General features: G+C 44.4%; 5 protein-coding genes across 5 annotated transcripts; 1 reads left to right on the top strand and 4 right to left on the bottom strand.

Moving 5' to 3' along the window:
* Positions 1–276: 276 nt before the first annotated feature.
* LOC130197243 (granzyme A-like) lies at positions 277–3,366 on the bottom strand. Its single transcript, XM_056419817.1, has 5 exons — positions 3,300–3,366; positions 2,996–3,143; positions 1,299–1,431; positions 516–791; positions 277–435 (listed from the first exon to the last, which is right to left on the bottom strand). The coding sequence occupies exons 1-5, from the start codon at positions 3,364–3,366 to the stop codon at positions 277–279; spliced, it is 783 nt and encodes a 260-aa protein (XP_056275792.1).
* A 1,926-nt stretch (positions 3,367–5,292) lies between these two features.
* LOC130197245 (cell division cycle protein 20 homolog B-like) lies at positions 5,293–16,646 on the bottom strand. Its single transcript, XM_056419819.1, has 11 exons — positions 14,644–16,646; positions 10,670–10,879; positions 9,686–9,753; positions 9,237–9,288; positions 8,842–8,958; positions 8,306–8,523; positions 8,090–8,184; positions 7,656–7,884; positions 7,416–7,541; positions 7,075–7,198; positions 5,293–6,643 (listed from the first exon to the last, which is right to left on the bottom strand). Exons 1-11 carry the CDS (start codon positions 14,693–14,695, stop codon positions 6,546–6,548), a joined length of 1,389 nt encoding a protein of 462 aa, XP_056275794.1. The 5' UTR covers positions 14,696–16,646; the 3' UTR covers positions 5,293–6,545.
* gpx8 (glutathione peroxidase 8 (putative)) lies at positions 12,065–13,627 on the top strand. Its single transcript, XM_056419818.1, has 3 exons — positions 12,065–12,342; positions 12,499–12,760; positions 13,326–13,627. Exons 1-3 carry the CDS (start codon positions 12,139–12,141, stop codon positions 13,487–13,489), a joined length of 630 nt encoding a protein of 209 aa, XP_056275793.1. The 5' UTR covers positions 12,065–12,138; the 3' UTR covers positions 13,490–13,627.
* A 4,369-nt stretch (positions 16,647–21,015) lies between the features above and the next one.
* On the bottom strand, positions 21,016–24,116 carry mcidas (multiciliate differentiation and DNA synthesis associated cell cycle protein). Its single transcript, XM_056419670.1, has 6 exons — positions 23,800–24,116; positions 23,593–23,672; positions 23,012–23,072; positions 22,641–22,861; positions 21,928–22,038; positions 21,016–21,849 (listed from the first exon to the last, which is right to left on the bottom strand). The coding sequence occupies exons 1-6, from the start codon at positions 23,873–23,875 to the stop codon at positions 21,409–21,411; spliced, it is 990 nt and encodes a 329-aa protein (XP_056275645.1). The 5' UTR covers positions 23,876–24,116; the 3' UTR covers positions 21,016–21,408.
* Positions 24,117–25,449: 1,333 nt separating this feature from the next.
* LOC130197019 (cyclin-O protein B) lies at positions 25,450–27,007 on the bottom strand. The gene is made up of 3 exons (XM_056419471.1): positions 26,666–27,007; positions 26,040–26,225; positions 25,450–25,945 (listed from the first exon to the last, which is right to left on the bottom strand). Exons 1-3 carry the CDS (start codon positions 27,005–27,007, stop codon positions 25,454–25,456), a joined length of 1,020 nt encoding a protein of 339 aa, XP_056275446.1. The 3' UTR covers positions 25,450–25,453.
* Positions 27,008–27,506: the final 499 nt, after the last annotated feature.

The following is a 27,506-nucleotide window of genomic DNA, read 5'->3' as shown; positions in this document are numbered from 1 at the left end:
AAATAAGTGTTTTCAGGGTGACACAATAATGATATATAAAGTGGTGTCTTTGGAACAGGTCATTGTTTTTTTGTTTTTTCAAGCCGTATGCTAAGAATACGGATTAATAATGAGGTAATAATAACTCACCTGACCGTGAATTAACCTTAATAACAAAATATTTCCACAAGTGTTTAGCCCAAAAGCCTATGAGTCAATTCACGCTTCTGATGCAGGAAATTTGAAAAAAACATTTCACTTTCATCTTCGAAGAGATGTCTCTTTGCTCTCTACAGGTTATATTTCAGACTTGTTCGTGATCTTTTTGATCCAGACGAGTTGTTTCTCTGACAGGAAAGCGTACACTCCGGGCTTATCAATCAGGCCACACCCCTTTCCAAAAGACGTGACGCCGACTAGCGCTCCATCGCACAACAGTGGGCCTCCTGAATCCCCCTGGCGAGAGAATACATATGCGACGTGTCACGTTTTTGATTCACACACATGCAAACAAAGAATGTTGGAGACACACTCACCTGACAGGTGTCGGCCTTGTTCTGGCCGTTGGAACCGGCACATATCATTCCTCTGGTGATGACGGGACGTAGGCCGTAATACTTTGGGCTGTTGCACTTCACTCGGTCGATCACGGTCACGTTGACCGACTTCAGGACGTCCGAAATCTTCTTGGCAACGATGTCCGTTACCCCCCATCCGGCCACCAGACAGGTGGCGCCAGCCACCGGGTCTTTGGCGTTGTTGCCCAACGGGAGCCATTTCACCGTCGTGGTTCGCTTCGCCGGTTTGTTGAGCTGAAAGTTGGATAAAGAAAGAGGAGGGGAAAAAAGGACTTTAGGATGTCACTTCCTTTGGAACTCTCTGGACTTCCCCGTCCATCCACCAGATGCCCCTCAGGCTTTCTCACTTTGCCCCATCCCCTGTTCACATGCTGTCTCCCTCATGAAGTGTTGCAGCACTAACAAAGCAAAACAAATTACATAGAAAAATGCATACAATTAGAGCGTAGGGGGAGGTACAATATCTTTTTAAACACATCTGCTGTTCAATTTTTAACGCTTAATTATATATATCTATATATATAGATATATAGATATAGATAGAATTGGCTGAAGAAAATGCAAGTTTCTCTTAATGTATATCGATTTGCAGTTTGGCCTAAAAAAGCATCAAAAGCAAATATTGAGTTCAATCTAATTTCCCCACATACGTTTCCCAGTCCTATTGAACCGCTTCCCGAAGCAGATTGTTCCCTTGTTGCTTCATCTACCTGTCATTCACTCCTGTTACTGTTTCCTTACCTTCACTAGCAGAAGGTCGTTGACCTTATCAGTTGAATCATAGCAAGGGTGACAGACTTCCTTCTTAACAACGCGGACCTGGCTGGACTCCTTTTCTGCGATGGAGTGCACCCCAAGAAACACCTTCTTAACGCTGCAAGAGCAGGGCACCGGGTTTTATTAGCAACTTTAACATGGGAATACATTAATTATACAAATATGATGTTATTCAATTCAATTCAATTCAGTTTATTTGTATAGCCCAATTTCACAAATTACAAATTAGTCTCGGAGTGCTTTACAATCTGTACACATAGACATCCCTGCCCCAAAACCTCACATCGGATCAGGAAAAACTCCCAAATAACCCTTCAGGGGAAAAAAGGGAAGAAACCTTCAGGAGAGCAACAGAGGAGGATCCCTCTCCAGGATGGACAGGTGCAATAGATGTAATGTGTACAGAAGGACAGATTTAGAGTTAAAATACATTCAATGAATGTGACAGAGTGTATGAATAGTTCATAGTAGGCATATTCCACGATGGAGACCTCCACGATCCATCTGGCAGATGGAGGTAGAGAGGAGGAGTGGGCGGAGTCTCAACAGTGGGCGGAGTCTCAACAGGCCAGTGGCGTAGTCGGCAGCAAGAATTCCACGAATATCACAGTTGCATCATTATATAAGTGCATCTGTGTGTGTATATATATACAAATGTATGTATAAATATGTGTGTGTGTATGTATACGTATATATGTGTGTGTAAAAAAATTATATGAAAATGTATGTAGAAATATGTGTGTATATAAATATATAAATGCATGTCTAAATATATATATATGTATGTGTGTATTTATATATATTTATGTGTGTGTATAAATTCTCTTCAATATCGTCCTCTTTTGGGCAACCAACCAGAAGTCAACTAATTCAAAAGGAGTATCATATATATTTATGTTCTTGTTTCGTCAAACATAGCAACGATGCCATGGACCTGCTGAGACTCCGCCCACTCCTCCTCTCTACCTCCATCTGCCTGATGGATCATCAAGGGGGTCTGGAATATGCCTACTACCAACTATTCATACATTCTGTCATATTCATTGAATGTGTTTTAACTCTAATCTGTCCTTCTGTACACATGACATCTATTCATTTGTCCATCCTGGAGAGGGATCCTCCTTTGTTGCTCTCTTGAAGGTTTCTTCCCTTTTTTTCCCCCATGAAGGGTTGTTTGCAGTTTTTCCTGATCCGATGTGAGGTTTTGGGACAGGGGTGTCTAAATGTACAGATTGTAAAGCACTCTGAGGCAAATTTCTAATTTGTGAAAATGGGATATACAAATAAACTGAATTGAATTGAATAAACTACAGTAGGACCCAAACCTGACTGAAATAACACCATGCGGATCATTAACTGCTTTTTCTCTTTCTTTGTGTCCTCGTGTTTTCTCATGAAATAATTTTTTAAAAGTTTTACTCAAGGTGCAGATATAAATTTTAAAAAATTATAAACGCCCGAGAGCATATCCTGTCTCAGGTCGTGTGAATGACATTTGTGCAGCGCATGTCTTTGTCTCTCGCCCGTGAGAGTCTGTTCATCCAGGTGGTTCCCACGTGTTTCTCTCTGAATACAATACTAAAACTCAAACTATTGCAAGAGTTGAAAATAGCCAGAACATAAAAAACATTCATAATGTTAACTAAACATGGTGTTCTTACCCGGTACAGTGGGCAGCAGTCAGGACCCATGATGGGTGGATCAGTGTCCCCCCACAAATCTCCTTCTTTTTCGGGTTCTCCATCAGAGCCATGAAAGGCAGCGAGTGGGCCTTCACTTCTTTCCCGCCAATAATCTCTGAACCGTGACCTGAAACCGAACGCGCTATCAGCTCAGTAGATAACTTACTGCAGAACAGCTGCACTGTAATATTGAAAGTAGCATGACTTTGCATTGTGCCTGTTTACATGAATGAGGAGAACATCGCAGAGTAAATGACTACGATATGAAGAACATGTCACTCACTGGACTGGACGACGATGAGGAGGACCACGCAGGAGATGAAAACAGTGAAATCCCTCGGGTGGAACATTCTTCTTCTTCTTCTTCTTCTTCTTCTCTGTCTTTAATGTGACACTTGAAGGCTTTAAAACTAACCTTGAGGCACACACTTTATAAGTCAAGCTGGGAGGATGTGGTCTGACCATGGAAATGCACGAGTCAGCAGAATGGGGCGCTTGCATCACGCGAGGATCGGACACGACCCATCTTCATTGAGAGGCCTTGTGGTCACAGTTCTTTAAAAAAAATGTTTGTCATTTCCCAGTAATTCAATCAGCATCACTGTTACCGACGGTCTGTGGGCCGGTGCATGCAGCAGTTCCCATCATCAGGGTGCAGACAGTTGGGTGGCCTACCGACAAACCCCCCCGCTACACTTATGAGTTAATAACATCATGTCACGACTGTAAAGGAAATCATGAGAAAGTGGAACATGCCGGACGATGTGACACAGAGGCTCGTGGAGGTGAATGGTGAAGAAAAAAAGATTTAACTCAGAGGAACTTGATGCTCGATTTAATGTGGTTCCATGTATGTCATCAGACACAGTAACTATGCCGACGGAGCATGTCTGCTTGCTGTTTGGAACGCTTACCTTCTAATCTCATTGCACTTATTGTGCAATTCAACAACCTGTAGGGCTTGGTTAAAATACGGTTTGGATTTCCTAAATAAGTTAGTTAATTAGCTAACGAGGCACATGAGAGATTTGTGGTCACAAATGTTTTCTTTAAGTAAAACAAGTTATTGTCTGAATCATCATGTGATTTAGACCTATAGCTCAATTTTCAGAATTATATCATTTTGAATCAGAATACTGTAAATGTTTTTAATATTTAAAAAATGGGAATTTTTGCCCTTAATAATGATTATTTGTCTAGATATAGTCCGCATGTAATTCTAGGCCCAATATTTGAAATACTAACAAATAAAAAAGACTAGAAACAACATAAAATTGCAAAATAAAAATAATGCCAAATACCATGCACTGTTATGACAAATACTATCACGAATGGGAGTGGCTATATTAACGCCTGTCGGGACGTTTTCACGAATTATACCACTCATTCCCTCATAATTGGGCTGTCCCAAAAAATATTTATCCCAAAGGTCACTGTGGTGGACAATAACAGAATGTATCTTATTATTGTTTATGCGTCGCCTTTCTGTCCCTCACTCTCACCTCTCAGGGAGAGACTTCATGCAGGCGGCACCAAGGCCTGTCTGCATTAAGAAAGGAGGGGGAAAAGGGGGAAATATTTAAATAATAGAATTAGGACTAATGTTTTACCTAGAGAGGTTAACCAATGAGAAGTGAATATCTCCCCTGGAGCCGGGACGCCCAGAAGGAATAAAACAGATGTTGACCAGAGAGACAGGCTTTTTGACCTTTTGGATGACAGCAGAGATTCACTGCATGCAGGTCAGCTGCATGTCGGCCGTGATCCTTGAGAAGCCCTCAGCTGACGATTAGATTTAGTGAGCGTGACTTACTGTTAGACAGCTTGGCGGTCTGTGGACGCAGTGATTCATGCTCCCTCAGCTGAGTTATACTCTGTATCGCAACCGTTATTGACCATTGGTAATATTTTCAATTAAACACTAAACACTTTTTATTATAATTTGCCACTGTCCAGACATTCTTCCTCGGTTCTGCACTCGAAGATTTTTGAAACACAACAGTGTCTAATCATGTGTGTGTGTGTGTGTGTGTGTGTCTATGCTGAACGTCAGTGTTGTCTTTGAAGTCCGGACGTCTTCAACACGTCTGTATCTGCACATTTTAACCGAAAGAAGTTGATGGGAGATTTGTTCTTTTGTTTTATTGAAAGGAAGTCTTCACCACAGTTACTTTTGCTCGACATCTCTGAGGTATGGTCCGTTCACACTTGGCATCTATTGACATGTACTCTCACTGTAGGAAGGGATATATGATAAACAAAAACACATCAACACATACATCTGATAAGCAGAGAGAATCAAGCCCCCACAAGGTTTATTGGGTTACATATCACAGGAGGTCAGGGGCAAGAAAATAACGGATAGAATACATGAAATCAAACATTAACACATTTTTTACAAGCTACACAAGTAAATATATAAATGGTTATCAGTCCCGTGTGCACATTATTTGATTTCAAAGAGCAAAATGCTTCCATCAGAATGACAGATTGCATTCAAACTTCCCCTGAGACCAGGCAACAACGTCTGGCTTTCCTTTACATCATCATACAGGCCACAAAGGGGTGGATTGGTGAGTATATACTGTCCATAAAGGCTGCTTAAATTAGGTTAAAGGTGCAATATCCAGGATTTAGAGTATCCATATTGCGGTAAACAATGAGTTGATCTGTCAAGATAAAGTTGGGTAATGTCTCTCCTTCTGTGTGTGTGTTGTTATCCGAGCTTTGCTGACACAACCGGGGCCCGCCGTGCGTGCCTTTAGTGCACGTGAGTGTACGGCTGGCTCTCCACGGTCCCGGCCGACAACGCCATCGGTCGGGTTGCAGAAGCACAGCACCTCTGCACAGCACCTCTGCACGCTCCCGCCGGCTCTGAGCAACGTCGGCACTTTTTTTCACACAGTTTTGCGCTGTTAGCGTAGCGATCACCGCTATCACCGTTGTCACCGCCAGCCGCCGCCACGTTGAGTCGCCACCCTTGAATTCAAGAGATGTCTCGGCTCTGAAAACCTTAAAAAAACATTTGTGGTGGATTACGCCTTCTTGTCTGTTGTTTACATCGTTTTCTGATGGTTTTGTATGTAGCTGCCTAAAGGCTGTTGATTTTAAAGGTGTGTCGCTTTTATGCTGTCTCTGTGCACAAGAAAGCCTCTTCTTCTTCTTGCTATCGAAATTAAATCACTATTATAATTATTATCATTATTACTATCCTGAAAGTCCATTTGAAGTATTTCCTGTACTCTTCTCACATTATGGGGCTGTTAGGCATATTTCACTAACCCCAAAAAACAACAGCTAAAAATGAAATAAAAAGGAATGTATTGTGCATATTTGAGCAACTTTGTAATGTGACATTTGACCCTGAAATGAAGCATCTTGGCATGACAATAGGTTCGACTGGTTTGTTAGCTTCTCGTGGTGGTGAGCTCAGAGCAGCGGACAGGAACACAATGACGTGACCAAGAAGGGTGAGCCTCTCACATGTCACCCACATTCACCTTCCATGTTCAGCGATGTTGCGTAATAATTACGCATCCCAGATGTGAAACCGCTGGTCCGCTCCGGCAGAGAAAATCTGAGTGCCGTCGGGGTTTACGGCCAAGTGCAGGACTCGATGAGAATGACCTGAAACATAAAGATCAGACACGATTAGAACTTTGACCTTCAATACCTATTTTCTGAAAAACTATTTTTGAAATTCCTTGTATCTATGAACACCACAATTACAAGTAAGGAACGCCATAGATAGTTCAAATGATCTTCATCGTGATTTTAGAGGATGTCTTTTCATATGTAAGCCCCCCGCTACCTCAGGAAATGGTGACATGTGATGACTTTTGATGTGTTCAAGTTACAGTTTCACATTCTTAAGAAGCCCCGGGACACGAATGAGTCAAAACAGCTCGACCAAATATCTCAGTGAGCTATGACACCGCTGAAGGTGTCGTCAACTGTCGCTGCCACGCGTGAATAATACTCAATGTTAATGCGTTTAGGCTGTTGTGAATGTGTTGAGGGGTGTCGCTGTGCACGCATCTGGCTTCAGGCCCTCTGACCTGACAGCTGGCGGACGGGGCTGAGGGACGGGAAGTCCCAGGACCAGCAGCTGACCTGGTGATGAGGGAGGCCGTGACCTGAGACCAGACACTTCTTTTTCTCGGCCCAGCGCAGAGAACAGATCTGCAAGTCGTGTAGAACGGTCAGTCCAATATTGACGCGCAGTAATAAATAAAAGAAATACCTCCGATACACTTTGGGACAGTCTAAAAATAAACATAAATGAGCGACAGTCTAGTCAGTCTAGACACCAAAACCATCTGGATCAATAGAAAACTTTACAGGTAAGGAGGAATAATATATTTTTTTTATTTTGGGGGTGAACAGTTTCTTCAATCACCTGAGAATTGGTTTTGGCAGAAGTCACACAAGTCCCCAAATCTGTGTCCCAGACTCTCAGCTCTCCATCGTTCCATCCGCCTCCAGTGGCGATTATGTTTCTCTGCCATGGACACCAACCCATTGCCTGAACACAAAAAGTGCAATGAGTCCAAAAACACACACACACACACACACACACACACACACACACACACACACACACACACACATACAGACACTCACTCGATCACACACTCACCTTAACAGCGCTGGGCTGTCTCATCGTGACGATTGGCTGATGTGACCTTGTGACCCCGGCGATGCCACCGCCCCAAATACGGAGCAGGCCCTCTGGGGAGCCGCTGGCCAGCCAGTCGCCTTTTGGCGACCACTGGAGGCCGCAGACCCCGTCCTCCTGGACAACGGCACCCACCAGGGGCGCAGGAGCCCGAGGGTCAAGGTGATGGATGTGTCCGAGTGCAGAGCCGCTGTGGGAGTGTGGGAACTGTCATTTCCCGCCTGCATGAATACTTTCAAGCTTCATATCATAACCGAGTGCAAAGCCAATTTTCTTCTCTTTTTTTTATATAAAAGCTGCGTTTCCATTTGGATGTAGATCTCATTCCTGCGCTTATGAAGTTTGTTGAGGTAAGAATGATGCTGGAGTTCTTTGTAACTTTCATTCACACACACCTGCTGAGTAACTGCTGTTTCCAGGAAAGCCCTCTGACCACTGACAGGTGTGAAGGCAGGCAGCTCATGTTCCGCTTGTGTTCAACATCCCACAGCTACTAAAGTCATAACGAGAGAGAGAGAGTCATCCTGCTGATGGTAACCACCCCCTTCCCCTCCCCCTCCACAGTTTGCATGAATCGGTTTCCACCCTGATTGGCTCCGGAGAGCGCTCACCTGTATCTCTCCTCCCCGGGTCCCGACGCAGAGAGCGCTGCCGTCCGTGCTCCAGCTCAGGCAGGACACGGCCGGCGTCCGATGGCGCGGCCGTCCCGGTTGCGGACTCGTGTCCAAAGATCCCGCCGGGCTGCGGGTTTCTGAGTCCCAAAGGTGGACAGAAGAGCCCAGTGCCAATGCAATCACGCCGTGGCAACTGCAGTCGAGGAGATTCGTGTCTGAAAATGTTGGAGAAGATGGAAAACATGAAAAGGAGAGATACGGGCTACAGGTTTAGTTAAAAACCTCCCCCAGAAAATACGCTATTTCCTCCAATTTATATAACATTTGCTAAAAAAGAATAGGGTGTCCAGATGTTTTAAGAAAAGATGGAGCATTTTATACGAATTAAACTGCATGTTTTTACAGATTAACGTTGAGTGTCACAGGTCGGCTGGTTGAGACGGCCTAACTGTTGGTCTCTTTTCATGGGAGGGACTTGTTGACCCCAAAAAATAATGCCTTTTTGTTTAAAAACAATGTCTATCTTTTCGTACAGTAGTCGTTGAGGAGCGACGGCGCCGCCAACTTCATCACGGACTCTCCCCGCTGACTCACGGAGGTTTTGTCCAAGAGAGCAAACGGCTGCCGAGCAGTTCTTATCTCATCCGAACCTGCAACGGGGGAGAAGAAGTGACGTGAAACACATGCACCACGTTTCACATCCAACAGCATTGCATCTTTTGGATTAGCAACAAAAACACCTTCGTAAAACCACTGAGACCCCATGAACGTAGGCCGCCCACGCTCCTCGAGCAGCATCTGCTGCTTGAAGACGTTTAACCCCCGGTCCTTCTCGCTTCAAATGTGTGTGACGGAGTGCGGTATCGCTCTGCGTGTCATTCACCCTTTCTATTTTGAAGAAAAAAAGAGAAAAGAAAATGTGCTGTACCGTCCGGTTGTGGACCTCCATGTTCCGGAACTGCAGCTCTCCACACCCATCCCTGCAAAAAAAAGAAGAAAGAAATATTTTAGCTTTTCAACAGGATTTTCTGTTCCTAACGGTTGCCAGCCCAAACTGGGGTGACGTTAGGGAATCTGCGCCTTAGCGAGTTATGATGTCACTCGGCGGTTACAGCGGATGCGAAGCAGGTAAACACTGTTAGCTCTGTCAGCACTGTTGCCGTAGTTTGCACTGTTGGCGCTGTTAGGTGTCAACTCCCGACCCCGACTCAGCCGACGACACTTTAAGCGCTGTTGAGAGGTCACTCTCTCACGTTGTCATTGATAGGATCTTGTGATCAATAAAAGATAGCCTGCAGATGGGAGTCTAAAACCTTGTGGGCAGTGAGGTGGAATTCTATAACTTTAGTGGCACAGGTAGAAGTTTCTTAACCAAACCTGTTCTGGGGAATTTTCCGTGGCGGTCCGTCTCCCGACGGTGAAGGAGTGTGCTGCGTTGGCCGTCTCTGATCAGGAGAGATTAAGTTAATATGACATTTTCAGAACTCGTACATGCAGGTGCAACTCTAACTCCTATAACGTAATCCAAAATTGGCAGCCTGGAAGAGCTTCTACAATAATAAGATCCACAGTCTGCTATAGTTCTCTCCTTTAGGGAGACGTTTATTCACTGATCAAAAGCAAAGTACTAACACTCACCAACGATTGCAATCACACGGGGAGCTCTCTCTCAACATGCAAGTTGAGGCCAAAAACACACCGTCCCCCAAATTAAGGTTCAATCTTTAATACACAGATCTCGTCACAGGTACATTTCCCACCCCCTGACCTCTTCTTGGCTCTAGTCTCTTATGAGAATTCACTCCTACCCCCGGGTGGGGGCTGTCTGTTGGCCGCGCGCCCCCTCTTGGTATGTGTAAATACTGATAGTAAGTGTGAATGTTGAATACTGTTAGTCGTGTAACTAGCCTTGAGATGCAGACACAATATCTCTCTCTCCGGCCCATTTCTAGCGGCAAAGTGCCGTCTCTCCTGATGTTTTACTGGAACCTAGACATTATGGTCCCTTCAACAAATCAGATTAATATTAACACTCCTTCATGGGAATAATGTTGAATTTCAGATGTTTCTGGGGGGAAAGTACAAATGTGATGCTAAGTGCATGACCTGTGTCGTTGTAGGCCTACTGTAATTGTGGAAACAGCTACAACACAAATAATTTAAAAAATGTAATTACATTATTAGTGTTTTTTTCTTCCATGTAGCTGCTAAAATCAAAAACAGCAAATAAATGTAAAGTGATCACAAAAAGGTCTGGGTTAATTCCCTCCTGCTTTCACTTTTCATCGTGTTGTGGGTGTGTTTGTTTTTTTCGCTTGTGTGAGTGAGTGAGGTCATTGACAGACGGGGTTCTAGTCATACCTCGGCGCGGGCCTCTCGGTGCTGGTTCAAGGTGTCTCGGTGGAGAATCCAGCTGCAGCCTCTGGCGCACCGCGTCCAGCTCAAAGCTCGGCTCACGCTGCCGCCAAGTGGCCAGCGGTGTACTTGCAGCTGGCCCCTCGCTGCCACGCTTCCGGATGATCCGTCTCCTGAAGCGACTGTAGGAGACGCGCTGGGCCTCGCTCGGTCCCTGAGAGGAGAAGATGGAGGAGCAAGAGGAGAAAGACAAAGAAGAAGGAATGAATCATCAACGTTATACCTTTACAAGTTTCAAAACGCATACCTTTACTAGTGCAAAGTAAGGGAGATAAAGAGCAAAATTGACGGTTAAGCACAAGACTTGTAATGATCTTTTTTTCTTTATTTCTTATAAATAATAATGCTCATACCTCTTTAAGGTTCCAGTCCAAAAGCCTGCTTTTAAAGGTGCATTATTTCGCTATATCTAGCAGTGAGGATTGCAATCAACTGAAACATCTAATATATATATATATATGTATATATATATACATATGTATATATATATACACTACCGTTCAAAAATTTGGGGTCATCCAGACAATTTCGTGTCTTCCATGAAAACTTACTTTTATTTATCAAATGAATTGAAAATTGAAGAGAAGATATCGTCAAGACATTGACAAGGTTAGAAATAATGATTACTATTTGAAGTATTAATTTTGTTCTTCAAACTTCAAGCTCAAAGGAAGGCCAGTTGTATAGCTTATATCACCAGCATAACTGTTTAACACTGGAGTGATAGTTGATGGAAATGGGCCTCTATACACCTATGGAGATATTTCATGAGAAACCAGACGTTTCCACCTAGAATAGTCATTTACCACATTAACAATGTATAGTGTGTATTTTTGATTCATGTTATCTTTATTGAAAAAACAGTGCTTTTCTTTGAAAAATAAAGACATTTCTAAGTGACCCCAAACTTTTGAACGGTAGTGTATATATATATAGATATATATATATATGTATATACATACGTAAAAATTTATGTTTCAAATATTTACTGAGGCAATAAATCAAGAGAAAAGTAGAGTCCTTTTCTCATAGACTTTATGAATACAATCAGACTTCCTATTGCAACCGGATGAGTCGCCCCCTGCTGGTCAGTAGAGATAATGCACGTTTTAAGACACTTCCACATGGCTCGAGGTTGCCCCAAAACAACTTTTAGATATTATAATCCGGAAAGAAAGAGTTTAACGTCATCATGGTACATATTGCATATATAACTGACTTACTCCACTCACAAACATGACCCAGAAGAAAGTACAAGGCAAAATCTTCTTAAGAGAGCAACACTTTTTACTCCCTCTCTTATTTTGAAGGGCAATCTCGCGCCCAGCTTCCGGTGTGGCCGGAGCGTTCTCGCTAACTTTAGTAACACTCGGGCACTCTATGCAGGAGTCCTCGGTGCGCCCCCCTCCTCCAAGATGGAGGTCTTAGGGGGCTACCCGAGTAAGTCCTCCAGCCCGAAGACGAAGACGTTGACGGTCCTGCTGAGCATGACGGTCGGCGTCGGCTGTCTGTTCCTCCTGCAGAGTCAGCTGAGGCCCAGAAAACCAACGGACTTCTACTCCTTCGAGGTGAAAGACGCGAAGGGGAGGACGGTGCCTCTGGAGAAGTACCGGGGGAAAGTGAGTCCACAACGTCACACGTCGGGTTTTTTCAGGGGGGGGGGGGGGGGGGTACGTGGGGTTACGTGCAAACTTTTTTAGTTATCTTAAAGTCACTTAAAGTTAACCTCGTGCCCCCCCCCCTCCCCGGGTCTGTCTCCATTCTCTCTCCCACAGGCGTCTCTGGTTGTCAACGTGGCGAGTCACAGCGAGCGGACGGAGGAGAACTACGCGTCACTGCAGGAGCTCCACCGGGAGCTGGGCACCTCTCACTTCAACGTGCTGGCCTTTCCGTGCGGCCAGTTCGGGGAGACTGAGCCCGGGACTAGCCGGGACATCGAGGCGTTCGCCAAGTCCGTCCACGGCGTCACCTTCCCGTTCTTCGGCAAGATCAAAATAATGGGCTCGGAGGCGGACCCCGCCTTCAAGTTCCTCACAGGTTGGTACCGAACCGAACCGCGGACCGACCGCCGAGTCTGGAACCTTCCGCAGTGCCACGTTTCCCCCTCAGAGCTGCAACTCAATGTTGTTGTTTTTATAGTATGCCAAATCTGATATCAACACTATTCATAATGAAATAGATGCCTTTGCATCTGTGAATCAAATCATGGAAAAATTCCAGAAATACATTTCCCAAACAAAACCTACACAATACATACAGTATGTATGCTTCCTCTGGAGTGGGGGGACTACCTTCATTAATGTGTTTTTTTAACATTGGTTCCATGAACAAGTGTCTTAAGAACACATCTGAAGAGCTATCTATGAGCTCCTGAGGTTATTGAAATGTACAAAAAATAAACTAATTGAATGCACTTTTGTGTTGAATGTAAGTTCAAACCAGAAAATTGCTAAGGTATGTTGAATTGTCATCGTGTCAAATTGGCCCCAACATCTGGTGATTAAATCCCAACAGTTTCCAAATACCCTTCCAGAGACATAACCTCTATCTCTATCGAAAAAAGGTTGTTACATGTGTATTGTATGTGCTGCTTTGTTTTTAGATTCGGTGCAGAAGACCCCCAAGTGGAACTTCTGGAAGTTCCTGGTGAATCCGGAGGGCAGAGTGGTCCGATTCTGGAGAACGGACGAGCCCGCCGAGAGCGTTCGGCGTGAGGCCACGGCGTTGGTGCGAGAAATCATTCTGAAAAGACGTGTGGAGCTATGAGGGTCCAACAAGATACTGTGTGTGTGTGTTTGTGCGTGTGCATGTGTGTGCGCGTGCGTGTGTGTGACAATCCTTACATGACCACTGCTGCAGCTGAAGGATTGTTTAGCCATTGAAGTGTTGGATTTTTACTTTTTTTATTACAAATGTTCAGTTTGGCCGATATTCTGTCCATTTACTCTCTCTCTCTCTCTCTCTCTATTGTTAACATTAACATAAATGTCTCACCACGGAGCATAAGATTTTCCGATTTTTTTTATTGATTTTAGCTTATTTCAGTATATTGTGAAACGTCCATCTGACAATAGGAATAAGTCATTAGCACTCATGAGCTCGGAATCTGTTGTGTATGTTTTTTCAAAGCTTGACATTTTTGTCACGCTACTTAATTAACTGTTGATGCAACAACAGTTTGCAAAACAAATAGTTTCTAACAGGGATATTACAGTTCACATCATCTTATAGTTTGAATCTTTGAATAAGACGAACCACAGTCAAATAAGTGGCTTAGTCAGCATCATTAATTGATTTTTTTTTCAAAAACGTAAATGTGTCCGTTGCCACTTTACTAAAAGAAGACTTGAAACTAGAGATTGAGACCATAAAATCATGTTGACAATATTTACTGAGGGAATAAATCGAGAGAGAAGTAGTCATTTTCTCAGAGACTTACATACAATCTGACTTCTGGAGGAGTCATCCCCTGCTGGTCAGTTTCGAGAATGCACGCTTTAAGACATTTCCGCATCTGCCCTCATTTTCTCTCCAAAAGATACGCAGAGGTCTCCTGGCTTGTGGACAGTTGGAGGGCAGCAGCAGGTAAGCTGGTGTGCAGAATCCACCAGCTAACAAGACACTGCCTACCAGCCACCCACGACGATATAGCAACTGGTTGGATGCTTGTATCTCCTGATGCACCATCCGGGGGGGGGGGGGGTGGTGGGTGGGTAATAAACGTATAGAGTCAAATGTAACTGTTAGGGTAGCAGAGCAGAGTGAGCTGGCTCAAGAAACATCAGCTAACATTACACTGCCTCCCAACCAGCCACCGCTCAAAGGCCTGTATGCAAACGAATGGATTTGACTGTTGAGCTGAGTTTAAAAGGGACAGTTCACCACTGAACACCAGGTCATTCTTCCTCCTCACCTATCGTTGAAGGGGCACGGTCTTCTCTTTCCTAGAATATCTCTCAGCATTCTCCTCATACATTACATTAAATGTCATTTAGCTGACTTACAATAAGTGTATTCAACCATGAAATCAGAAAAACAAAAATCAAGAAAGCTAAACTACAAAATACCATAAGTAATAGTAATACCATGAGTAATACCATTTAATACCATGAGTAATAACATAAGTAATACCATGAGTAATACCATGAGTACTACCATGGGTAATACCATACGTAATACCATGAGTAATATCATAAGTAATATCATAAGTAATACCATGAGTAATATCATGAGTAATACCATATTCAAGGTATAGTCGGAAAAGTGTGTGTGTTTTTAGTTTCCAGCTGAAGATGTCGAGACTTTCTTGCACGGTTATATAAAACAATTCAAATGAAATCCACCTCAGTCAAAGTGCTGCTCATTAGCATAAATAAAACTGTCTTGTCGGCTAAACACAGCCCTCTAATTTGAAATTATATTTAATAATGTAATTAATAGGTGTTATTTGTAATATATAATAAGCTCAGTTTTTATCCATGTGTACCAAAGAGACAAAGCCGTGTGTTTAGACATTGACGTGGTTGCCTTGGTAGCAACAGAAACAGTTCATAAATGAAAAAACACCAATAAAGCCATATTGTAAAGTACATTAAAATATATATAAATGACTCACCCAGGCGTTTGATGGTCCACCTTTAAATTTCATTTCCACTTTCCATATCTTGAGTAGCCCGCGCACGCACACACACACACACACACACACACCCTTGAGGACGCGGTGGTGCCCGGTGCACCTGTCGTCTGCTCTCTCCCGGACCGACTGCTTCCTAAATACTCTCCCTCGGCGGACCGCGGAGCGGGAAGCGCCGTCATCTGCTCTGCTATTGGTGCTCATAGGTTAAAGTGTTTTATTTTTTAAGTAGTGTCCTGTTCACTGGGATTACCTCTGCATCCTGGTTTCTATTGGAAACAAATAGATACAGAAAATAAAAAGAGAGCAACGCGGTAATGTTTTAATGGCGGAGGCGGCAACGCGTTATCAGTGACAAGGATGAGACGTATAGGGGCTGCGCACCGTTTATTATTCAACTGCCACTGGTTAGAGTCTGAACGATGATGAGTTTAAATTAATTAATTAATTAGGGTTCCTGTTAAAAGACAGTAAAAAGACGTAATAATGATAAACACGCGCACTAATTATAATTACAATCAATAATAACATCATAGCAGCAGAAGTATATAACATTGTTTACTTTTTCAAAGTATACATGATGTAAACAACAAACAAAATATTGCCGTGTGCATATATTTTTTATTTAAATTTTAGCAAAAATATTTAAATTAACAACTGAACTGAAACAATTAAAAGAATAACATATAACTTTGTGAAATTTAATTTATCTCACAATAGGTAAATAAACACAAAACACACCGAGACCAGAGAAACAAAATATACATTTAATAAGAATAAGTATTTTTCGAAAAATCTCGCGACTGCTCTTCAGCGCTCTGCCTCGTTTTGCGATGCGCGCGACTCCACTCATGCTCTCTGGCGCTAAGTGGACCGAATGGCGCGAGCGGCGCACGTTCTCGCCACCTGCCACCTCCATATGCGCTCGCACACCACGAGCTCGAGCCCGGAACTGCGCGACAGGTGCGTGCTCTCAATGACACGCAAAGCATGCAGACACGCGCTCCCCTCACGAGCTCCATTACACGACAAAGGGCCATAATGCACATTACTCCATTATTAAAGGTGCACGTGCGGGTCTCGTTATAAGCAGGTACTTAAACGAGTATGGGCTGTTTAATTATTGTTGATAATTTATCATCTTTTTTTGTGTGTGCACCGTTTGCCTTAATCGTCATAAGCGCCTCATGTTTTGCATTACTTCTAAGAATATCATATTCCTTAAGTGATTGTATCTAAATAAATGTACAATATCCCGATATAAAGTCTCACTTTCATGAGAAAAATGGGCACAAATTAAATCTTAACTTCTGTGTATCTGTGATATTTACCCAGAGTCCTTTGCAGCTCCATTTCTGCGTCACTCCACGGGACTGGGACTGTTTTCCCGCGGCGTTAGCAGCCTCCCTCCAGGTTTGGCTTTTGTCACCTTAGAAACTCATTGTGTCTGTAATCCCCCCCCACCTCCCGCCCCCCGCCGTTTGGCGGCAGCTTAACCGGTCAAAATGTGTCACGTGCTTAGCTCTCGGCGACCAAACGGATTTGTTTGCAGTAAAAGTGTCGCGAGGCGCGCGCGCCTGTCTGTGAAGGTTCCCGCGGACCCGCGAGGGCTCGTGAGACAAAGCGTCGTGGTCGTTGGGACGTTGGCAGCAGGAAGTGAGGTGGTTGACGGCTGCGGGGGTCAGGTACTTCTTTAATTGAGGAAGCCTATACTTTGTTGCAATTCTAGGTCACTAGAATAATGCATTTTTTTTACTTTATTGCGATACATTCAGATACTTTGGGAGATAAAAAATGAAATAGCACAAATACATTATTTATTTTGTATTATAATTACTGACTTTTCTGTTGACGGTAACATGTTGCCACTCAGATAGAAAGGGCGGTGCAACACACAGCATGGGCATCCATACACACAAGTGGTATTCTTGTAAGTAGTCAGCGACAACAGAAAAAGCAGAGATTTGTATATTAGAAACATTACAGGGTTGACCGGCGTATTAAAAACATCTCACAATGACTACATAACTTTTCATTCTGGTTCCCCATTTAGTTTGGAGCATGAATGAAATCGCTGAGTCATTTATTTTGCATGCAAAACATATAATATAGTTATGATGCCCCTTCAAATCATAATATGAAGGAAGGATGGAGTTATAGAAAGATAGATAGATAGATAGATAGAGAGAGGGATGGATGGATAGAAAGATAGATAGATAGATAGATGGATGGAAAGATAGGAAGATAAATGGATGGATGGATATAGATAGAAAGATACATCTATAGATATAGAGACAAATGGAAAGATAAATAGATGGATGGATGGATGGATAGATAGATAGAAACATATAGTTAATTGCAGATTTATGTATTTTAATTGCAGCTTACACAGTTTAACATAAACAAACTAATAACCTTGGATATTTCTGAGTGAAACATAAATGAAACAATTAAGAATTAATTTATGTCATAATACTAATGATCCAAATGTTTTTTTAAATACACTTTAAACAGGTAGCATTAACATAAATATATAAAATGTCAAATGTGTTTCAAATTCATAACCAGATTTATGTATTCGTTATTAATAAAGCGTATTTGTTTGATATTCATAAGAATCAGTTTAATGTAATAATATCAATTTACTAAGGCCCAGAAACCTCAGTAATGGAACGATTAATAAGTGAACATGACATACCACTACGTAGGAGAATAAAGGCACATGGCTTTCCACTCCTTGTATCTTCATCTCAGAAAAATGTCATTACCAATGAAAAATGCAACACCGTACAATTTTCTCAGAACATTTGACATTTCACAATTAGCAAAAATACGACCATAAAATAATGGCACAAGGTTTAGTTATGTATCGTACCGTCAACAAGGGTTTCCACGTTAGAAGATGCAGAAAAAAATGAATGAACAAAATGGGAGAAAAACGAGCCGTTTCACATCGGTGAAGTGAAGTTTCCTTTCTCACTTCAAGTAAAGTTTTTATTGATTTGTTTACATTCAGGTTATACGAGGAACATATACGTTTTCATGAATACACTTTTGATTTCATATATTTCAGTTATGTTTCACTTAAAAATATCATTTAATGTTTAAGGGCCAGAATCACTTGTATTATGTCTCATGTTATTGTACTGGATGCAAAGTGAAAACTGTTTTTTGCTAATTTTTGCAAATCTGTTAAAAATAAAGAACGAAAACATAACATGTACATAAGTATTCACAGCCTTTGCCATGACACTCAACATTTAGCTCAGGTGCATCCTGTTTCCACTGATCATCCTTGAGATGTTTTATTGGAGTCCACCTGTGCTAAATTCAGTTGATTGGACATGATTGAGAAAGGCACACACCTGTCTATATAAGGTATCACAGTTGACAGTGCATATCAGAGCATAAACCAAGCCATGAAGTTCAAGGAATGATCTATCGACCTCCGAGACAGAATTGTATCGAGGCACAGATCTGGCGAAGGGTACAGAAAGATTTCTGCAGCATTGAAAGTCCCAATGAGCACAGTGGCCTCTATCATCCGGAAATGGAAGAAGTTTGGAACCACCAGGACTCTTCCTAGAGTTGGCCGCCCAGCCAGACTGAGCGATCGGGGGAGAAGGGCCTTAGTCAGGGAGGTGACCAGGAACCCGATGGTCACTCTGACAGAGCTCCAGCGTTGTTCTATGAAGAGAGGAGAACCTTCCAGAAGGACAACCATCTCGGCAGCACTCCACAAATCAGGCCTGTTTGGTAGAGTGGCCAGACGGAAGCCACTCTTTAGTAAAAAGCACATGACAGCCCGCCTAGAGTTTGCAAAAAAGCACCTGAAGGACTCTCAGACCATGAGAAACAAAATTCTCTGGTCTGATGAAACAAAGATTGAACTCTTTGGCCTGAATGACAAGCGTCATGTCTGGAGGAAACCAGGCACTGCTCATCACCTGGCCAATACCATCCCTACAGTGAAGCATGGTGGTGGCAGCATCATGCTGTGGGGATGTTTTTCAGCGGGAGGAACTGGGAGACTAGTCAGGATTGAGGGAAAGATGAATGCAGCAATGTACAGAGACATCCTCGATGAAAACATGCTCCAAAGCGCTCTGGACCTCAGACTGGGGCGACGGTTCATCTTCCAACAGGACAACGACCTGAAGCACACAGCCAAGATAACAAAGGAGTGGCTTCGGGACAACTCTGTGAATGTCCTTGAGTGGCCCAGCCAGAGCCCTGACTTGAACCCGATTGAACATCTCTGGAGAGATCTGAAAATGGCTGTGCACCGACGCTCCCCATCCAATCTGATGGAACTTGAGAGGTTCTGCAAAGAAGAATGGGAGAAACTGCCCAGAAATAGGTGTGCCACGCTTGTGGAATCATACCCAAGAAGACTTGAGGCTGTAATTGCTGCCAAAGGTGCTTCAACAAAGTATTGAGCAAAGGCTGTGAATACTTATGTACATGTTATGTTATCTTTATTTTTAACAGATTTGCAAAAATTTCCAAAAAACAGTTTTCACTTTGTCATTATGGGTTTTTGTGTGTAGAATGTTGAGGAAAATAATGAATTTAATCCATTTTGGAATAAGGCTGTAACATAACAAAATGTGGAAAAAATGAAGCGCTGTGAATACTTCCCGGATGCACTGTATATATACATTTAGATAATAGAAAGAGATGTAGATATATGGATATATAAAGACAGACATATATGTATAGGGCTGTCAGCGTTAACGCGTTAATCTATACAATTAATTTGGCCGCGTTAATGCACTAAAATATTTTAACGCAACTTTGTTTACTTCCGGTGTTCGTTGAAGTTTTTACACTCTGAGTGTCAAACCGTGGCAGTACAGTTTAACACTGTTTCCATTTTTAAAACAATTATTTCTCCGCGAAAATAAGGAGCAGAAATCAGTTTAAAGTCGTGGATGAATCAGTCGGGTTTCCTCCTGCTCCTCCTTCCTCCCGTCTCCCCCTCCGATACACAGAGGAACGGAGAGGCGGCGCGGAAAGATCTGGATGTTTCACTGAAGAAACAATTTATCATCCACAATATTAAATACCTCGCTGGCACCTTATAGGTAGGAGCCTCTTTGAAAACACAGCTCTGTGTGAAGTTTCGTCTTGAAAAAGAAAAAGAACAAACTTTTAATCGCGATTAATGAATTTCAAAATGTGCGATTAATTAGTTAATTTTTTTTAATCGATTGACAGCCCTAGTAGAAATATATACACAATCCCACCGCTTTACTGCTAAAGCCCCTCATTTAAGATTACGGGACATATACACAAAGGTCACAAAGTCATATCTTCTTGAAATAAGTTTATCTCTTCTTCCGGTTTAAATTTCTTCTCCTACCAAGTAAAAAAGAAGATTTAGGAAATATGATTTTTTTTCACTGCTCGTACGGCTTCAGTGTTTTGGGTTTAGAATGGTTTAAATCATGCAACCTGGGGGGAAAAAACTCAAACAATTTACATTTCCAAAAACCAAGAATCTAAACAAGGATGTTTGCTGCAATGCATCATGTCTCATCGCCCGTTGTTCAGTCTGCGGTCACTCAGACAAAAGGGGAGGAAGTCCCTGCATCTTAAAGTTGGGGTCACGGGGTCACATTTGTTGCGTTGCTGCAAACAAGAATTGTTTCTTTCCCTTTGCCCAAACGTCACCTCCTGACAAAAAGTACTCCAACACAAGCTTTATGAAACATAACTTTTATTTTCGCCAAGACAAATCCTATCGCCGGGGCGTGAAGACAAACCCAACGGCGCTCCATTGTTGGCCGATCATTGCATTTCGAGGCCTGTAAACAGAAACACAATGAAAAGTGGCAGTGTCATTTCCTTTTTGTCCGGCGCCACCTCTGACGGATCAGCTCGCGAGCTACCTGAGGAAGACATCACTGAATCATTTACAGCTCTCCCTATAGATGTGTTTGTTAAGCATTAACAGCCGCTGAGCCCACCCACCCCCGCGTCCTCCCAAATCCCTGAAGGGTTCAAGCTTTTGCATTTCGGCGGAAAAAAACGCCGCCGATTCCTGGTTTCAGCTGTGGTCGGGAACCCAGCGGAAACGGTACCCCCCTTGCGAAGTCGTGGAGGTGAAGGTCCGTCCGTGAGGAAACACCCGAGTCCTCATGGTGCAGTGCTCTCGGACGGACGTCCGGAAGGATGAGACGCTCTCGGCGGCCCCTTCTCCGTCCGAGCTTCCGCAAGCGGAGGACATCTGCAGGCCGGAGAATGCGCCGTGCATGCGTATGGTCTCCGGCTCCAGCGGCGGTCTCTCCTCGGCATTGGCGCCGCCGTGCAGGACGGCGTTGCAGCGTGTGCTGATGTCCCTCAGCATGTCCTCCACGGAGTCGGAGGAGGGCTCCGTTTTGCAGCCTTCGTGGAGCCGCTGCCGCTTGCAAGGACTCAGGGATGTCGCTCGGTCGCCCCAGGGCGTCGCCGGCTCCCTCGCCTGTGGCCCTCGGTCCATCATCAGCTTCTGAAGACAAAGAGTGGTTCACGATTCGTGGAGCGACGCCTACACGCGTTCCTACGGCTGTGCTTGTCTCGTACTCACCTCGAGGACCGAGGCCAGGTGCTTTGCGCGGCTAGCCAGCTGCCTCAGGGGAAGGTTCCGCTCCTGGAGGGAGTCGATCTCTTCCTGCTGTCGCTGGAGGGTCTCGTGGAGCTGCGAACGCACAAACGCATGTCGCTCAAGCTTTTTGACGATCTCACACAACACAAATGGGGCTTCCGGTCACATGAAAACCACAAATTCCACCTAAAGTTTAATCGGAACCACAATTTCTCGTTTGACATGGTTGACACAAACTGAAGATGGCATATTCCCCAATGCTGTTGGCGTCTTAACATGTTTACATGCTTTAATGTTCAAATAATTAATTTGTTCTCTCATTCTGTCTGTTTGAATTTTCCTGTCGTCGCCCTTGTTCGGAAACTCTCCGTTTCAATATAATTGTGTCGCTATAGGCAACAGCCTGGATCTGTGTTTACTTCCTGTCAGCTGATGTCATTCACATGAACACTGATAACTGGAAATTAACTGGGACACATTTAGAAATGTTTGAGTTTGAAGGACATGATATTATTAATGAAATATGAGCATGAAGACAGAACAATGAGTCTTTGGGATCCCTTCGCTAACTCAAACCTATATGAACAATGTCATGTAAACACATCTGAACACATACACCACAGTCACCAAGTCCAGATCAAAAAAAGAAAAGAAACATTGAACATTGTTCACATACATCTCCGTGAGGATTTTACCTGATTGTTAACGTCCATGGAATCTCCCAACGCCCTGCCCTGGAACTGAGCGATGCCCACCCAGGGAGCTCCGTCCTGGGCAGATGGGTCTCCTGCTGAAGAGCAAACCAGACCAGCACCTGAAGAGAAGCACCGCTGAGGGGTGAGGAGGGGTAGGACGCATCCCTGGAATGAAACCAGCTCAGCAGGAGACAGACTGCTCTCCAGGGTGGCCGGAGAATCTGACAGAGGAGACCAAAACAACCAAGGTCAGCATGTCTTATTTTTGAGGATTTCTACAATCATTATTATTGTTAATATTAGCAGTATATCAACACTTAGATGTAAATGTTTGCATCTCCACAGCAGAAGTCTCGCTTGGCTTCACTCACCTGCCATGAAATCCAGCGCGTAATCTCCAAAGTCGTGGTCATCTCCATCAGAGTCGTTCACCTGCAAGGCGAGTCAACAGACGATGAAAATACATCCACATTCATTTTCGCATTACATCTGAGCACGACATGGAGGTCACAACTGCCCCAAACCTGGTAGTCCCACCACGACCACGCAGCGTGGTGTGGCGGCTGCAAGCCACAAAGCGTCCGAGTGCTCATTTCAGCTAAGTGTGCCCGTCGCGTGAGTGTGTGCCAAAGACGCAGCTTGTGGACCAAAACTGGGGCGGTCCTGCCCATTAGCTGCAGACAGCCCTGCAGCGCGTCACGAGGGAACCACGATCTCATTCGTGCAGAATTCCAGCACATCGCGTCAAACATTAACCCTCTCTCTCTCTCTCTCTCTCTCTCTCTCTCTCTCTCTCTCTCTCTCTCTCTCTCTGGCATGTTATTAATTGCTTGAGGTGCGTTGATTTAAATGATAAATCTGGCGCTGCAGACCCACGACGTCTAATTAAGAATAAGACGTTTCCTTTAGGCAATTAATAGTCTTTTTTTGTTTTTTTTGTTCTTTAACTCACCTGCGAGCCGAGGGAGTCGCTCTCCCTTCTCACCGCAGACGCGCAGTCCTCCAAATCATCCCACGCGATTGTTGAAAAAGCTGGAAAGCAAGTAAAGCGCGTCTTCAATGATTCAAGTGCGGACCATGTATGTGCACATTTCAGTCACGTGCTATGCTGTAGATGCACGTTGCATGAAGCAGTGTCGGCAGAGATGCGCATATATACCTTGCTCAATGACGCACGGGAACTCAACGTACCCGCCGACCGGGCTGCTGCTCCTTGGCACCAGCTTGTCCTGCATAGGTTAGAGAATGCATATTAATGCACTGCACACAGCTGCATTGTGGGTCAGTGTGGCGTGTGTCGTACCTTTGTGTTTCCCGCAGCCCCCCTCCACTGTTGGCTGGCGCGAGCAACGCCAAACGCCCCGTTGCCTCTTTGCGTCTCCATCGTCTCAGGTCTGACTGCAGGACTGAAGGAGAAACGAAGCACTGTTTGATTGAGAGCGGATTTATAAACGGAATCTTTCCCGGTTCGTGGCTCTCCATGCCGCGGCCTCGGCACCAATCAAATGCACTTAAATGGTCTCCAGGGAGCGACACGCGTCCTCGGAGACGAACGTTTTTTTATGGTCTGAAGTGTAAAGTGGTACCGCGCACAACGGCGCCATTACAGCAGGTGCGCTCTGCGTCTGACGTGTTCCTCCCTCCCTATACGTCCCGCCTGCCCGCCCGCCGCCACATATTCCCTTTGCGCGGCGCCAAAGGCGCACTTGGACCATGTCCGTTTTATGAAAATGTTTGCTTTTGTGCGCACAGTCCTCGTAAGGGAATACCAGCATGTGCGTATACTTTCTGTTGAAATACGTAAAACACTTGAAATAGGTCAATGTTTGTCGCAAGGTGGGGGTGAAAAAGGAAAAGCGCAATTACGGCAGACAGCTCAGCAAACATTGGTGACAAATGCCTCTTTTAGTAAACAAACAAGAGTGCGCCTTGTTGACCATTACGTTGAATGCACCTGTGTGGTCGACACTGTGTCAGCAGGCCGAGATGCCACGCGTAATGGATTATCAGAGAAGGGAACCTCGATTGGCTGGGATATGTTGGCACAGGTCAGTTTCAAAATTGTGACGCTATATGATTGGACGTGAGTGAACTGACCTTCAGCAGCTATGGGCCAAATGGCACTTGTATCAGCTGTTGCCCCCTAAAGAGGGCTTTAAACATCACATTTAAAGCCATGTCAGTCTGGTGTTTATTGTTAAGCAACCAAACAGAGTAAATGTAAATGTATGCATAAATTAGTGGAAACCCATGTTTTACGCATGCATGAAGATGCCACGGACGAGTAATGTCTCCAGTCCATAATCTGGTCAGATTTATTTCCAATATATTTATACTTCATATAAAAAAAGGGCTCCTTGTGGGTGTGAATTATGGCTTCACGTTTTTTATGATCATTCAAGAGACTAACACGAAATAATTCACTGGTCATTTATTTCTTACAATACAAACAATCAATCAATGACAACGAGTGCATTCTTTGTCTTCTTTTTGTGCAGGTCCTTCATGAAATAGGTTGTAACAGTTATAACACATCCCGTAAACTTGCCATACACATTTAACCATGACTACAATATATTAAATATATATATATTAATGTACTTAATAAACAAAAGCCATGTGAGTAAAATAAATAAAACGCTATAATGTAAAACGTTCATTCAGTTCAACCGACTAATTGATCTACGAGGTATACATGCACTTTAGAAGGTTTTCCATAAACAACAGACTTCTCCTCTATATATAAACCCTAATCCCCCCCCCCCTCCCTCCAAAGTTTAGCGGGGATTCCTTTTCATATCCACACACATGTATCACACGTCAGACATCACTTCCAGTGACTCCTGGTTTAACGACACCAGCAGCCTCAGATTGTCCTTGCACTCCTCGGCCAGATTGTGGTTGCGGCCCCCCTGACCCAACTGGGACCGGAAGTGGCTCTTCGCTTCCACGGGGTCCATATCACAGATCTCGGGGCGCTTGGATGGCTGCGCGCGCTGCTCCTCCAGCAACTCGCCGGCTATCCTCAGCGCGCAGCGGGCGGTCAGGGACGGCGGGTATTTGTTGAAAGCGTAGTCCGCCAGACTCAACTCGCACACGTTGCGCGCGAGGTTGCCGCGCCGCCCGGGTCCCGCTGCGTCCGGATAGTTGGCGTAGTAGTCCAGGAAGAAGGCCAGCGTGGGCGCGGCGAGCCGGAAGTTCAGGCGGCGGAGGACGAGACACTCCAGGTTGCAGAGCTGCTCCTTGGTGAACGCGTCGCAGCACAGAGCGAGGAGATGGCCGATGCGCGGCGAGCCCACCTCCACCTGGGTGACCACGGAGAGAGAGAAAGAGAAAGAGATTTAGTGAGTGGCGACGAATCCAACGGTCAATCATGGCGACGGGAGTACGAGGCCGCACCTGCTTGCTCGCCAGGAGGAGCGCAGTGACGCCCAGCAGCTGGAAGCAGTCCGCGGCCACCGGCGTGGACGCCATGAACCTGTCCACGATGTTCACCGCCAGGCAGCAGCACTCGAAGGACAGACGGAAGTGTTTATGGACGGGGACGAGCCAGCTGACGAGTTTACAGCGGGCCTCCGCTGTCAGCTGCGAGCACAGAGCAAAGACTTCATTAGTTTAGCCATCTTCACAACATGTTCATGTCATTATTTATACATCCAGCAACCTTTCTATAGCTCCAATATGGCAAGATTGTTGTGGGAATCATATTGATAACAAATTATATTAAGAGGTGGAGACTATATCATTAGTGATTAAAAAAGGTAATCACCAATTAATATTCTGAAGAAATAGCAATGCTAAAGTAACATATCTTATGAAAATGTATTGGTTTTACAGATGCTGTTCACTGAGGTTAATGCAATGTGGAAATTAGGATGAATAAAAGTTCTAAGTAATAATAAAATAAGGCAAACATGTCATTTAACCTAATTTCTATAAACGGTGGAATACATTACACATGTTTATTATTCATCTATACTGTATATTCTGACCTATAACACTATATCATGTGCGCTATAGCCTACTTGTGGCTGGCGTGCCAAGCTTTTGCCAGAATGAAACTGTGCCTCGTTGTCCCTCTGGATCTGGAAACCCACGTCGCCGTACTGGAGGTACCAGTTGGACAGCTGTCCCGCGGGAGGGTCCGCCGAGTGCAGCGGGGACACGTCCGCCCGAACCGGGGAGCAAATCGGGGACGATCCCAGGTCTTCCTCGAAACCGGAGTCGCTCAATTTGGAAACGAGAGTCTGCTTTCTGTGCCGGGCCGTCGCGCGCGCCTCTGTTGGTGGAGGGGTCGGGTCGGCCGTCAGCCTCTGTTTGTGAGCGGCGTCGGAGCTCGCATGCTCTCCGTTCACAGATGACACCATGTCTCCGGTGGGCTGTGTCACTGAGGCCGGGTCCTAACACCGCAGCAGCCTCTTGGATGCTGGCCGCGGGATGGGGAGGGGAGTTCCATCTGGTGACGGTAGTTTTCCCGGGGTCTGCCCCGCGCTCCTGCAGCGCACCTTTTCTCCCATCGCCCGGGCAACCGAGGCAAAACAATCACTTGCCCCATGTAGGAATTAATTACCCGAAACCTTGAACCATATGTTGGTTATGGCTTTCGCTGCATGCTCACGAAAATAAAACTATAAATACATTAACACTTCATGTAAAAAAACAATGCAACACATGAGGCCACATTTTTTTCACAAATGTGGCCTAATGTCTTGCATTGTTCCACATGCTACTTTGTGAATTCATCTGATACAAACATTTCTTTTTCACTCGTGACGTTGGGAGTGACATTTCTAAAACAACTTCCAGAAATGTGTTTATTTTTTAACTCAAGCCTCTATAGTGCTTTATAGGCTTTTCACGTGAGAT

The sequence above is a fragment of the Pseudoliparis swirei genome, chromosome 7 (genome assembly GCF_029220125.1).
Source record: "Pseudoliparis swirei isolate HS2019 ecotype Mariana Trench chromosome 7, NWPU_hadal_v1, whole genome shotgun sequence".
NCBI lineage: Eukaryota > Metazoa > Chordata > Actinopteri > Perciformes > Liparidae > Pseudoliparis > Pseudoliparis swirei.
This window is presented reverse-complemented; position numbering and strand designations above follow the sequence as displayed.

What these genes read in the sequence shown, in the direction of transcription:
- LOC130197243 (XM_056419817.1), bottom strand. Translation starts at nt 3,366, where the DNA reads ATGTTCCACCCGAGGGATTTCACTGTTTTCATCTCCTGCGTGGTCCTC. An exon ending in CCTCATCGTCGTCCAGTCCA is followed by an intron (nt 3,144 to 3,299) that starts GTGAGTGACATG and finishes GTTCGGTTTCAG; the next exon opens with GTCACGGTTCAGAGATTATT. An exon ending in ACGACCTTCTGCTAGTGAAG is followed by an intron (nt 792 to 1,298) that starts GTAAGGAAACAG and finishes TCCAACTTTCAG; the next exon opens with CTCAACAAACCGGCGAAGCG.
- gpx8 (XM_056419818.1), top strand. Translation starts at nt 12,139, where the DNA reads ATGGAGGTCTTAGGGGGCTACCCGAGTAAGTCCTCCAGCCCGAAGACG. An exon ending in TGGAGAAGTACCGGGGGAAA is followed by an intron (nt 12,343 to 12,498) that starts GTGAGTCCACAA and finishes TCTCTCCCACAG; the next exon opens with GCGTCTCTGGTTGTCAACGT. An exon ending in CGCCTTCAAGTTCCTCACAG is followed by an intron (nt 12,761 to 13,325) that starts GTTGGTACCGAA and finishes CTTTGTTTTTAG; the next exon opens with ATTCGGTGCAGAAGACCCCC.
- LOC130197245 (XM_056419819.1), bottom strand. Translation starts at nt 14,695, where the DNA reads ATGAGGAGAATGCTGAGAGATATTCTAGGAAAGAGAAGACCGTGCCCC. An exon ending in GTCGCTCCTCAACGACTACT is followed by an intron (nt 8,524 to 8,841) that starts GTACGAAAAGAT and finishes CAACATTTTCAG; the next exon opens with ACACGAATCTCCTCGACTGC. An exon ending in CTGCCAAAACCAATTCTCAG is followed by an intron (nt 7,199 to 7,415) that starts GTGATTGAAGAA and finishes CACGACTTGCAG; the next exon opens with ATCTGTTCTCTGCGCTGGGC.
- mcidas (XM_056419670.1), bottom strand. Translation starts at nt 23,875, where the DNA reads ATGCAGGACAAGCTGGTGCCAAGGAGCAGCAGCCCGGTCGGCGGGTAC. An exon ending in CGCGCTGGATTTCATGGCAG is followed by an intron (nt 22,862 to 23,011) that starts GTGAGTGAAGCC and finishes CTCCTCTGTCAG; the next exon opens with ATTCTCCGGCCACCCTGGAG. An exon ending in ACCTGGCCTCGGTCCTCGAG is followed by an intron (nt 21,850 to 21,927) that starts GTGAGTACGAGA and finishes CTTTGTCTTCAG; the next exon opens with AAGCTGATGATGGACCGAGG.
- LOC130197019 (XM_056419471.1), bottom strand. Translation starts at nt 27,007, where the DNA reads ATGGTGTCATCTGTGAACGGAGAGCATGCGAGCTCCGACGCCGCTCAC. An exon ending in GCTTGGCACGCCAGCCACAA is followed by an intron (nt 26,226 to 26,665) that starts GTAGGCTATAGC and finishes CTGTGCTCGCAG; the next exon opens with CTGACAGCGGAGGCCCGCTG. An exon ending in TCCTCCTGGCGAGCAAGCAG is followed by an intron (nt 25,946 to 26,039) that starts GTGCGGCCTCGT and finishes GTGGTCACCCAG; the next exon opens with GTGGAGGTGGGCTCGCCGCG.